This window comes from Ammospiza nelsoni, chromosome 3 (genome assembly GCF_027579445.1).
Source record: "Ammospiza nelsoni isolate bAmmNel1 chromosome 3, bAmmNel1.pri, whole genome shotgun sequence".
NCBI classification, from domain to species: Eukaryota; Metazoa; Chordata; class Aves; order Passeriformes; family Passerellidae; genus Ammospiza; species Ammospiza nelsoni.
In genome coordinates, this window is record NC_080635.1 from 45,816,709 (window position 1) to 45,834,135 (window position 17,427).

The 17,427-nt window shown below is 35.3% G+C and overlaps 1 protein-coding gene across 3 annotated transcripts in view; it reads left to right on the forward strand.

Moving 5' to 3' along the window:
* Nucleotides 1-17,427, forward strand: part of RYR2 (ryanodine receptor 2) — a 379,644-nt gene that overhangs the window by 98,824 nt on the left and 263,393 nt on the right. For all 3 annotated transcript variants that reach the window (XM_059468881.1, XM_059468880.1, XM_059468882.1), the window contains exon 3: nt 14,118-14,222. In XM_059468881.1, the coding sequence (XP_059324864.1) occupies nt 14,118-14,222 (105 nt within the window). The remainder of the gene's footprint in view (nt 1-14,117; nt 14,223-17,427) is intronic.

Genomic DNA, 17,427 nt, shown 5'->3' on the forward strand with positions numbered 1-17,427 from the left:
CTGTACCCTGATTGCTTCTGGGAGAAAAAAATCTTCTCTGTTTGTCTTCCAGAGTGTAAGATCTGAAGGCAAGGGTTGCCTTCTTTTTTTGTCTTTTACAACAAACGTATTCTCAGTGGCCAAGACAAATAATCTGTCTCCAGAGAGACTGAGTCTGAAATTCTCTCTGACAGCTGAGAAACAGTATCTGCATTGTGCACAGTTTTTGATTGTGTAAATCCAAATAGATAAAAAAGCATGTGTTGTCTATTCACATATGGATGCAAGCAGATACTTTTTGAGCAGTTAAAAATTTGGTCTGTTCTCAGAATTAGACCAGTATTGTTTGCTTGTGCTTACATTGGGTCACTCTGTGAATATGTCATTTAGTAAGGTGGTTGGTAGAATTTTTTTTTTAATGTAATTGCTGTGGTTCATTTCTGTACATGAGTTTCCACTTCATCCTTTTCTAATAAGTAAAAAAATTTGTCAGGGCTTTGTAGCTGCACCTCTAGGGCCATTTAAATTGCTTTTGTGTCATATTGCCAAAATGATAATTCACATTTAATGATAAAGATGGCATTTAATCGTATGTAATCTTATGTTCAGAGGACTACATTTAGCCAACTTTGACTAAAACTGGTGATTTCAATAATTTAAATGGAGAGAATTTATGGATATTTGCACATTACTTGGCCTACTTGACATACAGAAATTAGACACAGAAACCAACATAAATGTTTATTGAGATGGAAATGAAATAATTTAAAACGAATATGAAACATTTGGACTGTGAAAAACACTGTCAGATCTCCATGGCTGTAAAGCAGCAATGGAAATATGGCTTTTATATCAGCTGAAAATTGTGGGCATTGGTACTAGGTATAGTAATACAGAATATTTGTACTGTCACCTGTAACTCAGGTAGTTTTTAAAAAGAAAACAAAATTGTGATATCAAGCAGGTCACCACAGACTAAACAGTGTAATAATCATAGATCCAATCTGTGAAACATTAGTATTTTCATTTTTCATTATATCTCCTGTTGAAGCAGATATTTGAAGTTTTAAATTCATACAGGGATGGATTATTTCTGATCTTAAAGAAATATTTTTTATCAAATCTGGTTTTGCTTGAGATATACATGGAGGTTTAGCTTAATAAGACATTATTTGCTACAAAATATGAATTTAAAACTCTTCCTATCTTCAAACTACATTCATGAATGGAAAAGAGTTTATTTTTAAATGATGCTCACTCACTTAATATTTTTAAAAGTAAGACATTTTTGTAGGCCAGTTCTCTGGTTTTGGGGATAACCCTGAATGCTTAATACTTGTTATTTGTAACCCATGGAGTTTTATTATAACACTTTAAATGTATTGTGTACTTGGGATTTTCTAGTCAAAATGTATTTTAGAAATATGTAAATCGATAAAGGACCTGGAAAAACAGCTCCAAAGGAAAGTTCTGAATTCTTAAATATGCTGCTAGAGTTCATGACATGTAATCATAGTGACAAAAGCTGAAAGATAGAATCAAATTAATATTGTAGGTGAGTTTAGTTGATGGTAATACTCCAAGTGATGGCACTGAATGAAAGGATAGTACATATGATATCTATGCATGCATCATTTCATTGTCTGCTATCACCAAAACAATGCAAGAAAGATTTCTAAATCTCATTTTTAAAATATTAGTGAATTGTTTCACACTAATAGTGACATAGACCATCCATTCAAGAAACTTAGCCCAAAGTTATAAAATTTATGAAATTTAATCAACAAAACATGAGTTGTAATTTCTCCAGATGAAATGTGGTTTGCAACTTTCATCATTATCTAAATATATGTTAAAAACAAACAAACCCTAAATGTTTACAAACCCACATATAATGTGGCTGTTTTGGGTCTTTTTTCTTTGTGTAGGGGTTTTTTTTGGTGTTTGTTTTCATTTGTGTTTTTTGGTTTTTTTTTTTTTTTTTTTTTTGTTTTTTTTTTTTTTTTGTAGAACAGATGTAGAAATTCCACTTCTGGTCTAAAATAAGTGAAGAAAACCTGAAAAATCCCATTAAATCAGTTTTCCTTTATAACTGTATATCCCAGTAACTGTTTAGGCATCTTATTACTTAAAGATTAAAATGTAAAAAGAAGTAGATATTATGCTGAAAAATCTTGTCTGAGATACGGCTGTAACACAAGCACTGTGATCAGATGAAGTCAGATATGTGGTGTACAGTCCTGTAATTGGTTTGGTAAGTTTCTAGAGGCTTCTAAAAGCCTGCCAGTTTGCTGTGATTTATTTTCCGAGTCCTAACATTTTTAGCTCAGTTCCTAATGAAAAGAAAAGTTGCTGTCATTGCATGATCGGTTTATCTATTTGCATTTTGAACAGTCTGTTCAAAGCAGTGCCTTCATCCAAGTGCACAGTTGATGGGTTCTGATGGTTGGGTTTGGCTTTTCCCCCATCTAGTATACAAACCTTGTGACTCTTTAATAATCTCGGGACTATATGTTAAGGACTGCAAACAGATTACTCGTCTTCACCAAATGCAGTAACTGTAGTAAAATACAGTAAGAAAGTCCTTGAAAGATAAATAAGTGATATATAGAGGAAATCAAAAATATTTTGAGGTAGGAGTTCTTATTTGGGTACATTCATATCTGATGCAAGTTAGAGTGCTGGCTTTTCAGTGCAAGTTCACCCCAGAAGCTTCAGACTTGCTGCCTTACCCTGGGAAACTGAACATCACAAGGTTACACAGCTGGCATGTTCTGCCAAGTCCCCTGGAGCTCAGCATTTTAAATATTTTCTCTGAAGGGTTGGAGGGAAATGTACTTCATTAGCACATGCAGAGTAGTTACAAAGCAGTCATTTGAGTTTTAATTAGACTGATATGTAGCTACACATCTGAAAACCTGAAAAAACATTAACAAATCTGTGTTTCAAGCTAAGAACACATAAAAGTATAAGTGCTTATTTTAAGCTTTTTAGATGAATGTTTGTCTAAAACAGCAGTTCCAAATTAGCTTTGTACCTTCTTTGCACTTTAAGTCATGGTATTGCTGCTTTGTACTCAGTATTTTTAAGAGCTGTTAGTCTAAATTTGGTTCAGCAGACTCCTACGAATAATCTTAGCCCAATGGGCTCTCAGAAATAAGGGCAAAGAAATGTGGCCTAATAATGAGTAAATCTGTGTTTGAGGTATCTAATATTGATCGTATCTGAAACAAAATGGAAAAAAGAGTATAAAATATTTTTTGTTTATTTCTTAAGACGTTTTGAGACAGACCTTTTGGGTTGTGATTTTCAAGATTTTCGACTTTACCTCCTGTTCACTTCCCCATGAAAAAGGAGGAAGATTATTTGTGCTTTTGTAGCAACTGACGAATGCTGTAGTTTGCTATCATAAAAAGAATAGTTTCATCATTAAATTAAGAGTTTTAGTTTATAAATAGTCTGAATTGGATGTGGGAAGTTGGGCAAGTGGAAGTAGTTTGGAGTTTGAAGATGTATGCTTTGTGACCCTGTGTTTGAAACCCCAATGCAAGTCGTTTTAGTTACTTTCCTAGTGCTGACTGTTGGGTTACCATATACAAATACAAGATTAACTTTTTCTGGTTTCACAAACAAAAGAACAGTTGCTTTATTTTGCATTAAAAAAACACAGGCGAGATGGTAAAATAAGTTATTATGCTCCTGAAGATTATGCATAAATGCTCAAGGTTGCAGTTCAGGCTGCTTTTCCTGAGTGTTTAATTGTTTTTGAATAACTGCTGAATGTCTGCTGTTTGTTTGAAAACCTGTACGTAATAGAGATGAATGTGAGTATGTGAATAATGCTAATGGATTTTATGGAGCTTTAACTCCTTCCAAGTTCTCTTTTTCTTCCCTACTGGATATAAAGAATACATTTAGAAGTGGGAAGTTTATTCCATCTTCCAGGTATTTATACTCTTGGCATACTTGTGAAGACACCTTGCACAAAAGTGTTGCCTTTTCATGAGCAATGACTTTTTACATGTGATTAAAAATCAGGAAACTGTTGTCACTGGGCTAATTTCAAACATCTGATACAATGTTCCCTTAATACTTCAAACTCTGCTTCTATCCCACATCTAAATGTCTTTTAATGATAACAGGGACTTAGGAATTTCAGGTTTTCTTGGTGTTTCTCCTAGTATTGACCAATTATATTTGCGCAGTACAAAGTTTACAGCTGGCAATAAGGCAATAATTGACAGAACTGCAGATCAAAATCAAGAGTTGCTCAAATAGCTTTAGATAATGTAGGATGAATTATTTTTGATAGTTGAAGGTCCTTTAAACAGCCAAGGTATGTATTGATCTTTAAAGGAAACAGCAGGGACAAGCTATTTCTACATGAAGGAAAATTGCAAATCTGTGACATTTTGAGTACTGTGAGAGAAAAAGAAACAGGGCTAGTACAGGACTTGCATGAGAAGTTTGGACAGCGGTCCCAGAAAGCAAACAAATATTCTGCTCAGTGCAATATGAAATATGAACTGACTTTCTAAGAAACCATTTGAGTGCCCATTATTCAATAAATTAGAAAGCCCATCAATACAGAATTTCTCTTTCTAGTGTATGTAAGTTGATTGAGTATTAGCAAATAAAAAGGCCAATAGAAATTTAAGTCAAATTGCAATAAGGTCTTATTTGTAAATAAGAAGCATGCCTAATTTGATTAGCTGTTTTAAGAATAAAGCTTAATAAGCTTTGAGTGCCATATTTGATATTTGATTTGGTTGATCTGAAGTACACTAACAATAAATTAAGCCCCTTTGGGCTGATACATTTGAAAAATACATCATAGAATAATGACAATGTAAGTCTTCATTAGCTCAGATTGGCAAAATAATTCCTTTTTGTCTTGCATGTTTCTGGCCAATTTATTACGGAGGTGATACATGTACCTGTCTACATAATTCTTACTAATTTTTTTTTGTCTATTGAAAGGAGAATTCCTTAGAATAATAAATGAAAAAGAATTTTGGTTATTTTGAAGAACTTTCAATTATGTGGTATTTTTTTGTCTTTTTTTTTAGAAAATAAACCAATACCAGACAGTTGAAAGGTCATTTTTAACCCCAGCATAGACAGGGACCTGAGTAAGGGAGTGAAACCTCTTTCTCTGGGTAGTTGAAATTTAAGGTATTGGCAAATTGAAATTAGAACCATCTAGAAAATGATATGTGCTTGTGTGTGATAGGTGTCTGCAAAGTTCTGTAGTTATCTTTTTATCTGATGTCAGAATGTGAAATTTTGAAAAAGAAGATCTTGACTCTGTGATAAAGGAGGAAACTCCAGGTTGGTCAATGATATAAATGAATGCCATATTCTCAGGGAGGGATGATATCTGTGAACTTGTTATACTCCTCCTCATTATACTCCTCACTGAACATGTATTCAAGTGTAGCAGGAAAAAACCTCCACACGTTGTTTAGGTCCTTGAGACTGTCCTTACCATAACTAAATTTTTAAGCCTCTTACTTTATTGCTTCTTGCATAATTCACTTCTGAGGCAGGTGGGAAATGCACGCAGGTATTTCTGTCTAGACAGTAGTTTGTGGAAGCTGTTTGTTCTGTGTGTTACTGAATGATAAGTAAAAAATTATTTAAAGCACCATTTGGTTTTATCTTAACAGCTTAGTAGCAATATTTGGACACCCTAGACCAAGAAAGAACAAAATTTGAATATTAAGGACAAATTACTCTTGCAATTGTTTTTTTTTTGATTTGGTAGTTAATAGGGCTGTATACTAAAACAAGTGTTTGTTTTTGCATTATGCAGTGGGTGTTCAGATATAGTGCCATGCCCAGGCAACCAGGTGCTTTATATACTTAGACATTGATACATAAGCCACAGTTTCTAAGTGTACACGGTGAGCTTTTTTTTCCAAACAGATATTTATTCCTGAAAGTATTATTGCACTTTTTATCAGGAGTGGAACCTTGTCAGTATAAGTCCTTAATTCCCGGGAATTTTCCTGGCAGGCAGTGTTTGCTTTTAGGACTTCTCAAATCCTTCTGTCCCTGGCCCAAATTATCTGCTAGAGTCTCTCTTGAACTGCAAGACCTGCATTATTAAATATAGATTTTTTTTTACCAAAAAACTTTCAATATATAATTCTGATTGATTTGCTTTACTTTTCAGAGGTGGATGTATATATCTTCTAAGGTAATGTATTTTTTTAAAATATGATTTTAAACTGTCTTGCCCAGGAGAGAGGTGATGATGCATCTCCTTTCCTTCATTTAAGGGCAAGTCAGAGGTGAATCAGAGCGTAAACTCCCAGTGCCCCATTGAGCAATATTTGATTTTCTTAGGTACACAGGTTGACCACTGATTTCAGCAACATACAATGGAAAATATAATAGTTAAAACTTACAACAAAACCCTTAAAAGTTAAAATTTGATGTCTGTTATGTTTTTTAGTCAATAATTTATGAGATAAATAAGCAGATTTTACTTTCCTTAGACATAGTTTTTCATGTTTACTGCAATGTAGATGAATTGCTCATAACAGTTGGTATTCTGGGAGGATTAGTGTTTATGTTATTTGGATGTACTTTTAAATGTGAAAATTCTACTGTGAAGATTTCAGATATGGGATAAATGTAACAGTAAGAGAATCTCAGCAAATAATGGCCTATTGGTTATTATGCAGGGGCAAGAACTTCCACTGACACAGGTCAGGCTGTGTCACTTATTACAGACACAAAACATGTGCATGTCTGCCATATTTCTTTGATCCTGAAAGGTTACAGGGTTGCTGCTTAGAAATATGACTGTTGTAATGTGTTTGGTTTATATTAAATCTGGTCAGGGATTAGGAAGATTTTCCTTTTGTCTGTCTGGTATGTTTTTCAGAGAGGGACAAAATAGTGTTTTATAAAGGTCATCTTTCTGATGCTGCAAGAATTAAGGGTAGAGTGCTTCCTTCCAGGTTCTAAAGCAACAGTACCCTCCCATGATAATAATCATCCTAGATTTTTCCATTACTCGTTGCAGTAGCTACAAATACAACATAATCTCTGAGAATAAAAGGGAACGTTAAAGTTTTGAATTATACCCATAAGATTAGCATAATAAGATAGAATTTTCAGCATTAATATGAAGATAACAAACCATGTTTTTGTTAATTTGGATGTGTGCCTAGACCCTCTGTAGTGCTGTTGATCCTATGAGCTTTTCTTATTTTATTAATCAGCATGCAATTTTCCTAATTACCTTAAAAATGAACACATTTTCACTGCACTAGGGTGATACACTATTAATTAAGTTCATCTAAGCTTCTGGCTACAGCAGCAAATGTTGTTGATGGGAGTTGAGCTGATTGACCAAGTTTATCCATCAATGCTGCAGTGTAGTTGTACGGCTCCTTACCTAATATCACTTATATCTCTTGCAAAGACTTTTAAATTTTCAAAAAGGAGATAAAAAGGAAAATGCTCTCAGTAATGCAGATATGTGGGACTTATGTCCTTAGGTTAGAAAGGAGACTAGAGGGAAGAGATGGAGGGTAAGAGGAAAAAGCCTCTTATCCATTTAAAGATGGAATGTATGCAGCCCTTAATCTATACAGAAAGCAAATACCTTACCAGGAATTACAGCTTCCAAGTGATTAAGATAGTCTTCTCTGTTAATAAAATGGCCTCAAGACCTTTGACAGATTTCAGGATCAAAGCTATTTCCAAAGAGCAAAAACTTGTAAGAAAAATTGTAAGATGAAACTGTTTTCAACATAAATTAAAATACTCTAATTGTACTTTAGTAAGAATATCTGAAGTAGAAGTAGATTTCTTATGGATTTTTAAAGAAGATTGTGAGAAGGAAAAACCCCAAGTAGTAGTTCCTTCTATGCTTTCAAGTTTTTACAGATTAGTTTCAGGCACACACACAATTTTCTTTGCCAATGAGCTCTGCTACACAGTGACCACCAGATGACATTTCACTCTCTGAAAATGAAAGTGGGGAAGGAGTTTTGTCTTCACTGCTGTGCAAACTCATAGAGAATAAAAACTAGTTACTCCCTGTAATCAGACAAAAACTACTGTAGAAGAGTGTTTGATGTATCAACAGAAAGTATGCTCAGTGTATCAAGGTTTCTTCCACTGCTGGTTTTATTCAGTCTAATACTTCGCTTCTGGGAGGCTTCTGCACTTGGAGATCTGGACAAGATGGTGAACTTTCTATATGTGACCAGAGAGAGTATTTTAAGAAAATTAAAACAGTCAGTTGTTTAGGTCAGATTAACAAGGAGATCAGCATGTGGCATAGGCAACCAACACAGTTCAAGAAAACTACTGAGGGCATGGAGCGGTCTTGTGTTTTAAGATTGGAAAATGGAATGATTGCAATGTATTTGTGTCTGGCCTCAGCTCCATCACTAGCTGGTTTTCCCTGTGTTTGTCTCCTCCTTCCTTTTTTTTTTAATTCTAGTCCATGTTCTGATTTTATCCTCCTGTCAGTTTCTAAGTTTTATCTCTGAAACATCTGAAACAATTTTCCTGTGCAAAAAGGACTCTTTTGAGCTTTCAGATGTTAACAAGAAACTTTTCACTACGTGAAAATGATGTTTTTCAGGAAGTAAAACATGCCCAGATTTTTGAAGTTTTTCCTAGAAAAAAGTGTACTTGTGACAAAAAGCCACCTCCTTGTCAAGCTGCTCTTCCAAAAACATGAGGACATTATAAGTTTTAGGTAGAGTAACATGAAAAATTTTCAATGCTGAAAATTTCTCTGCTTTTGAGGAAGAAAACTGCTTGGGATGGAATGTCCTATAAAAGCCTCATAGAGAAACTGATGGTTTCAGACTGAAATAGTCAGAAGCAGCTGATAGCAAACTTTCTGTAGGAGGTGTCCAGGCAGCCTTCACAGTGTGCTCATGGTAAACACGTGAAAGTTTGACACTGCTCCTGGAGGAGTTCTAGGGAGCAGACAGAGTTATTTGGCACTCTACAGAACTGAAACGGTAAGGCTCATAATTCATTCTCTGTCTTTTCTGCTTTGGGATTTGATGAGTATGGTTCATTCTGTTTGGCTGATGGGACTTGGTTTGTCAGACCCATATATTTCTGTTCTGGGTCCATTGTTTCGATGACAAGCTTGAAAACAAGGAAAGCTGGGCCCTCTATGTAGAGTCCTAGAAACAGAAGTTTTTCCTTGGTTATATTGAGTGTGTTTCATCACTGTCACCAGACAGAATCTCATTTAAATAGAAAGGGCTGCCAGAAAGATAGAGATGTATAAATTGAAATGTAACTTGAAAATAGCTGATGGGTTCAGTTTCTTTCAGGCTACTCCCACAAATAGGACTACAGATGTTTTGCTTAAATTCTGTACTAAAATGAGTTTTCTGAGTCCTCCTACTTGGATTCTTGAGGTTAAGCCTCTAGTAAATGTGCTAGAATTAAAAAGAGTTATGAACACCCACATCTCATTTTTTGACATCAGGCTGCTTAATTAGGTGATTGATTAGGCACTGATGTGTGAATTCTCAGTATACAGTTAAAAATGAAATGCCTCTAAATCCATTTAATTGGGAGTTGGGTTAGAAAAATAAGAAGCTTGCAAATATCTAGGAAGACAAGTAAAGCTGAGGTGAAGCTGCCTATTCTTAGAGACAGAATTCTGTTTGCTGATGCAATTTATTATCCTTCAGTCTTGTACTAATATTTATGAGAGGCAGAAGTTCAGTTTACATTCACAAGATTATATGCAACATATTATTTGAGCAGGTTGTGCATTCCAGTGGCTTGTTAGCACTGTGTGATTGTCAGAGTAATGACAACAGCACTGAGTTTTGTGTCTCAGCCTCTTGCTTTCCTTGGAGTGTGTAAATAGAAAATCTCCAGAAAATTAAACTGAGGATAATTAATACATCCAGTACCCATGATTCACCTGTGGGTTGGAATGCAGTTAGGGTTATTTTGAAATATATTTCAAAAGCTTTACTTGAAACACCTTTTAAATAAAGGGTATGATTATCTAATTTGCAAATCTGCCTCCCACAGAGTAAAGCGTGGTTTAATATGCAAATATTACTACAGAAAACTAGTGTCCACAATAAATGTAGTTTAAAATGACAGGAAGAATAAAGAATTCACCAGTTTTCTAAATAATCCAATAATTACTTCAGTAATGTGTATGCCTTAAAAATTCCAGATGACTGTTACATTTATTTTAACCTCTCTAATTTTGCTGATTGGACTATTACAAGTCATGATGAAGGAACAATAGAAAAAAGGTAATAATAATTTATTGCTTTTCTCCTAGAGGTACTCAGCATCCTTTTGAAATGCAATATACAATTTCTGTTTATGTAATAACATTTTTAAAAATTGAACTGCTTGCATATTAGGCTGTAATTATGACTGAGTAGATTTTCTAAAAAGAAAAATTGATAAGAGGGCAAATCTAAACATAAACTGGTAGCCAAATCAGTAATGCTTTAATTAATACTGAGATAAACTGGAGTTACTACTATTTACCTTATAAGTCAGTGAGTATATTTTATATTCAAACTGATTTTGCAAATGTGTCAGAAATGAACTGAAAATAAATTATATTGAATACTGCCATTGCTTATTAGAATTTTCCACTGATCATATGAACTGAAGTGGTACAGATTCCCTGGATTGTCCAAGACCATTATATGCTCTGTCACAAAAAAACTCAATCTCTGCTTTGGAATATGAATTAATTTTCTATGTCTTCATTTAAAAAGTTACTGCAGCAAGTATAAATATGATGAAAATTGGTGGAAAAGAAGGTCGAAGATTGCCAATATGGTTATTTATATCTGATGAGACCTCTGCTTTTGAGCTGATCAGTATTTGGGGTTATAGTTTGTATTCTGTTATCAAAATGGAGATGTATTATTACCATTTAACTGTCAGTTAAACTTGGTAATTTTGATGTTTATTAAAAGTGCATTTGTGGGTGGTTAGACATGTAGCAAAATATTTTCTTTAAAATTATTAATTATTTAATAGTGTGTTTATAGTCTAGCAAAGCATCACTGAAATATCTGCCAACACATTTCACCTGTCCTCAAAAAAGCCTGATGCTGAAAACAAATTGCTACAGGTTTTCCTTGCAGCTGCTAGAATATGCAGTTGCTCTCCAGGCTGGGTACTAAAATGTGCTATATACTGTGCAGGAAAATATTTTTCAGTAGAGAATGTTAGACTGCCATAGAATACCTTTATTTTTCATATGCCATCCTCTGTGTGTGAGATAATTTGAGAGAAAATAAGATAGATAATCAGAGGTCTGGCAAAGACTCTGGTTTCTTTCCTCCTTTTTATTTTATGCTTTGAAGAGATGGAAAAGACACTTGTGAATAATTTTTGTTATATTTAAATGACAGCTTTAAAATTACTTGGAATTACTGTCTTTGGAGGGGGCTGTTCAAGAGAGGAAACTTCAGTCTGTGTCTGAGGCCCAAAGCCTCATTCTTTAAATCCGTAGTGTTAAAAGCATCAGCATTGAAATAAAGTGTAGAGAGATGAGCAGAGCTCTAACTGAGCTAAATACATTGGCAGTTCTGCATCTGTCTCCTGTTTTTCCATGCTTTGATTGTTGTACGTGCTGGGATTGATGCAGTCATGCCTGTTGGATTTTCAGTAGAGCAGAGCTGGCTGAGGAAGTGCCAGAGAGGAAGGTCTAAATCACATGCTTCCTGCAAGCATCAGTAGGTGCAGAGCTCTTAAGGGAAAAACATTTCTCTCTGAGGGCCTCCAAGTACCCAGGCATTCATGCAGTGAAGATGAGGTAGGATAATGTGCTCTCCCTTTTGCCTCATAAAAAAACCCTGTCTCTAACATTTTGCTAGACTGTAAGAACACAGCACTTCTTTCACTTAATTAAAGCTAAGCATCTCATACATTTCTCCTAATTTACTCCTGAGCAGCAAAAAGTGTGCCTTACTTATCTGCAATGAGAATAGCTGAAAAGTGTTCATTGGGACTTCATGCCTTAATCTTAGCAGGTAGGAAAGGAAGTGCTCATGGAGGTCTTGAACATAAAGGAGAATGACATTGATGAAGAAAAATTGTCCTAGATATGTTGGTTTGATCAGTGTTTGGAACGATGCAGGAGTTTTGATATTGGAGAGTATATAAAATATTTGATGTGTCCAAAATTGTATGTGTGAGACACGTTCTGCCAGCAAAAATGCTACTTTAAATAACAGCAATAACAGTGGGAATATTGTTAAGGAGACTTGGTTTGGTTATAGATGCAGACAAGTTAGCCTTAACTCATTTCTGAACACAGTGTATGTAACATTTTTTCTCTTTTGTTTGTACTCTTGTTTGTCAGTTTAACTGGGCAGACTGGAGGACGAGCTGCACTCTTAGGCTGTGAGACTTTCTAGACTGGAAAAATGTCCTTACATTAACTGAGTTGAAGCAGCACCTTGCAGCCTGAGATCTCTGAGTGCTCTCTTTCTTGCTTTGTAACAAAAGGGCTTGTGATGGTACTTACATTACAAGGATGTTTTGAAGACAATCTAATTGGTTGTTTGTTGGCCCAGTCTTACCATTAGAAGGACTGTTGGAGTGTCTGACTAGCTACATAAGAAAAATGGTAACAAGAATACTGAGACATAATGAGAGACCTGATTCTGAAGGAGTTGGCTGAGAAAATAATTCATGCCAAAGTATCATTGCATAAGTCAGTCAAAACCCATGCAACAGAAGATGCTATTAAAACCTTTTCATCTGGCTTAAACTTAAAGTACAATTTTACATTAATTTCATTGAAATATAGGTATTGGAAAATAATGAAAGATCTATTATGCATTAAACAGACCTGAATTGCTGTGTTTAGTAGGGATGAACAGAAATATAATAAGCTAGTAAGATTGTGAGTGATTCTGAGAAAACAAACTTTTCTGGGGGGGGTGGGAAAGATTTTGCAACTAACTTTTACAATTTGGCCTTGGAAGTCGCCTCTTCACTTTGTACACAGTTTGAGTAAGTGTGCAGTTTTACAGCTTTAGCAGCAAAAGAATTCATGGTGTAAAAAAACTGAATTCCAACAGTCAATAAAAATATTCCTAAACTAAAATATGCAACTAACATGAAAAGAAAATAGAGAAGGGATGCAAAAGAATTTCTGGAGGCAAGTAAAGGTGTGTAGGAGTTGCATGTTCTATTAACAGAAGAAAAGATCCCCACATAAAATCTAATTTTACTTTGCTACTTTGTAACTTAGACATTGCTATTACAAACTTCTTTCAGTTTTATATGAATTTTTATGATAGTCTGGGAAATTAACTTTTCAATAGTTCAATGATCTTTATTTCAAGCATGTCAAGTTAACTAATAATTTTTGTAAGACTTGTTAGTTTTATCCCAGTTAGTGCAGCCTGTAGTGAAGTATAGTGCCCTGCAAGGCTTAGAAGCTGCTGGCTTGGCCTTGATACCTGGTGTCCACTATTTCTACTACAAAAATTCGTCTTGACCTTCATGATAAACATGAGCTCTGGCTAACTACCATAACCTAAGGACTGAATTTGGTTTTCCTCACAATCTGAGCATAATGTCTGGGACACATGTTCCATGTGCTAACGTCCAAGCAGACCCATCATTGCTTTGCCTAGGAGCCTTTCCACTCCCAGTCTTTTTTTCTGATTTTCTTTGTACAACTTGTATTGCTGCTCCTATTCCTTCCAAGGACCACATCCAAGAAGAGTCTACCTCTATTCCCCTGTAATCACTATTAGATTTTTAAAGAGAATTGCAAGATCCCTCTCCTCCTCTCTGCAGAAACACAGGGGGGAGTGCACTAGCCCTGACATTCATGGCGATCCTCTGCTGAACTTGATGAAATTCGTTGATTTCTTCTTTCATTGAGAGTTTCTTTCTTTCTTTTTGAGGGGACCTGATTCCCCAGGTATCAGCTTGCACATGTTGAGCAGAACATTGCTTCCCTTTACTGGCTAAAACTTAACTCCTGCAGCCCAGTATGTGGCTGGATTTCGTAGCCTCAGAGATGTAATAGATCTTTCAGATCCATGGATGGTGAGGCAAAATAGAGCCACTGGAGAGTGCTACTCATAAAATGTGTTACTAATGTGATCTCATGGTTCTCTTTTATCTAGAATGTTCCACCTGATTTGTCCATCTGCACCTTTGTGCTGGAGCAGTCTCTGTCAGTACGGGCCCTCCAGGAAATGCTGGCTAACACAGAAGAAAAGGCAGAAGGGGTAAGTTATTAAATATTCACCTTTCTTTATCTTGCAAAATAGTACTTTTTTCTTATGGTAACACAGGTTTCATGGCTGTCACATGCTTATAGCATGATTGTGCTGAATTTTCCTCCTCTGCTATGGGAATGTCTGTTTTTTTTGGAAATTATAAGCAATTGCAGGGTCCACTGAAGCTTGCTAGAGTTGTAAATTCACAATTTCAATGTGCTATGAGTCAGTATAGAGTTACAAGGGTGTTTTAATTTGAGAATGTCATATAAAGCTTGATCACTTCTTCTGAACAAATAAACTTCCTGAGCATTCCTGACTATATTGGGTGAGACTGTTAAAAGGTCTTAAAATGACTTGGATGTATGCTGGTTGTGTCTGGAAATAATCAAACTCATGTGTATGCCCTGAGCTAAAATATGCTGTGACAGACCTTTAAACTGAAGATAAAATATTATTTAGTTTGGTGGACAAGAAATAGCAGTCTGGAAGATGAAGGATATAGGAATTATTTAAATCCTATGAGAATTATTGTAATTATTCCTAATAGGAATTAATTTTTTGACTAACAAATAGTTATTTACAAATAAATCATAGTAGTGTAATTGTTGTTCCCTGCAGTGCAGTTAATTTGATTTGTTATGCTGTAATTGAGTGCTCCATATGCACCTTATAGTGTTCATCTGAATGCTGTGCTCTAGCTCAAATCCTGTTAACTTTTGAGGAAGAGTGACTGTAGGCATAGGAGTTATACAGGCAAAGAGAAGTAGGTGTTAACTACTTCTAGTAGTAGTAGATGGACTAGTAAGTCCATCAGTCAAGAAAGCTGGCAGGAGATAAGCATGCCTCTGATATTTATGGGGATGCCTCAAGAAAGCAAACTAATGTAGAGTAGTCAGTCCCATGAAATGCTGGGCATTTAGACTGAAACTGGTATTTGGGAAATGGAGTCTGGGAGCAGTCCCATGGATGATCCAGAGTGTGTTCTGCAGTGACAATTTGTGACAAGAGAATGTCAAGCATATCTGAGAGAAGAGGTGGTACCAGAGTAAGCAGATACAGACTTCTTTACCCCTCTTCCCTTACTTTGTGAATACTGAAACCAAGAGCAAGCAAATTCACAGGGAAAAAAATAAAATCAAAAGAACAGACATACACAGGCATAATGTCAAAAATCAGTCAAATCCCCAGGATGTACAGTGATAATTGTGTATGACCATGTGTGTAGAGTAGAGCAACAGTTTTCTTTCTATTTATTCCCAACAGATGTGAGCAGGGGCCTGAACTAAAGGAAGTATAGGGGAATGTGTGATAAAGTAATGCTATAGGGCAGAATGCAGTGAATGAAAAAGCATTCAATTTTTGAACATGAAGTACTGAAACTTTTTTTAAATCATAAAATCAACTTGCAGATTTTCTCTTGCACTGTCTTTAGCAGAGTGCTGGGGCCATGTGTTAGGAGAATATTTGCTTTTAATACAGAGATCACACCCAGAGAACTTTGGAGAATGAACAAACCTCTGAAGAATGATCAGACAATGTGAGCTCGGGTATTCTGCTGGGAACAGGGCAGACTTAAGAGAGCTTTTTAGGGGCTTTAGGTGGAATATTTGCACTAGTTCTGGACTATTTTCTGCACTTGATGTGAGTAGAAAAAGATTTTTGTAGGACACCCTGACCAATGAGACATACTATGTTTGGTGGTAATCTGGTATTTTCTGGAAAAAATTACTGATGTTTTCTGTGCACAACCATGAAGGTCAGAATTCTGGACACTTACACCCCTGCCTAAATAACATGGATGGGCAGCTGCTCTGGTCTACAGTGCTCTGTACTCAAAGGTCTTCTGAGATGTGCACAGGAAAGATAAAGCAAGGTTCTGAGTGTGGTCATCATGTGGCTCTTGGCTGTTTACAAAGTAGTTTACTGTGCTCTCAGCACCTATTAAATGGCAACACTAGCAGAAGATACAGCTATACCAACAGAGAGAGATAGTGTTCAGTAAATCATAAATATATTTCTACTACAATGGCTTCTATAGAAAGGCATTAGGAATCTGCTTGTGTCTCTTGCATATTAATATACTAATATTAGAGGACAACAATCTTGAAAATAATGGTTTGTAGATGAACACAAGGTCATGTTTTCAAGGTCTATATTTTTCTTTTTAGTAAGTCTCTGAAAGCCAAGATGGTACTAAAATGAATATGTACTTGCTGATAAATTAAATTAATAGAACTGACATTTGGTATCTGTATGTGCTTTCTATGAAAAATACATAAATTTTGCCTTTGCATTTATATTTGTAAGTCATAGGCCAGGTACTTATATAGACGGCATCATATCTGTTTGAAGCAACTGTTAAAAAAAGTTTTAAGATACAAGGTAATTTGTCTTGCCTGAAGCACTGCTGCCTTCCTAGAGAAGCATCAATTATTTTTATTAAAATAACAGTGCTTCATTTAATTTAGTAGAAGAAAATATAGGAATTTTTTGAGAAATTGTTGCTATAAACTGGTTTCAGTGTGACCTCAGTTTTCTAGTGGAAAGAATCCTGCAAAAGGAGGTCTTTTCAGTCCTCAGTTACTTTTCATTGCATTAGAAATCATTAAGATGCTGTGCTTATTATATGCAGAGTGCTGGTTTGCCTTTTGTATTGTGTAATCTCTTGAATGCTATGTTTATATAATAGGTATTCTTGTTATATAACAGGTAAGTTAGCAGTAATGTAATGGCTGAGTACTATGAACAAAATCTCACGCTGACTTGAGTCTGAACAATAAGCAGCTTTCTTGTGCCTAAGAAAGAATAACTGTGTGCACTTACTGGATTTACTGCTGTTTCTCAATTAGTGTGCATTAAAGTTGCAAGGTCTACTCTGCAATAAATACCTACATTTTTAGTGCAAGAATCCCAAAATGAAAATTTCCATACTTTGTGATATCAGTGATCCATCTGAGTATACCTACTTGACTCTTCTGAACCCGATAAATGCTAGTAACAAAGGCAATAGTGAAAAATCACTGAAATTTCCTTAGAAAGAATGTGTGTAGTGCTCTGTTTCTTCTAGGCACTGAGTAGTTATTTTGTGCTCTGAGGTTTCATCATTTCCCTGTAAAATAGTATGGTTAGCTCAGACAATTTATTAAAACACTGACATTCATGGCTTGCTTGAATGGTTTTGGTTTCAAAAATAAAATGACAACCTAGTTTA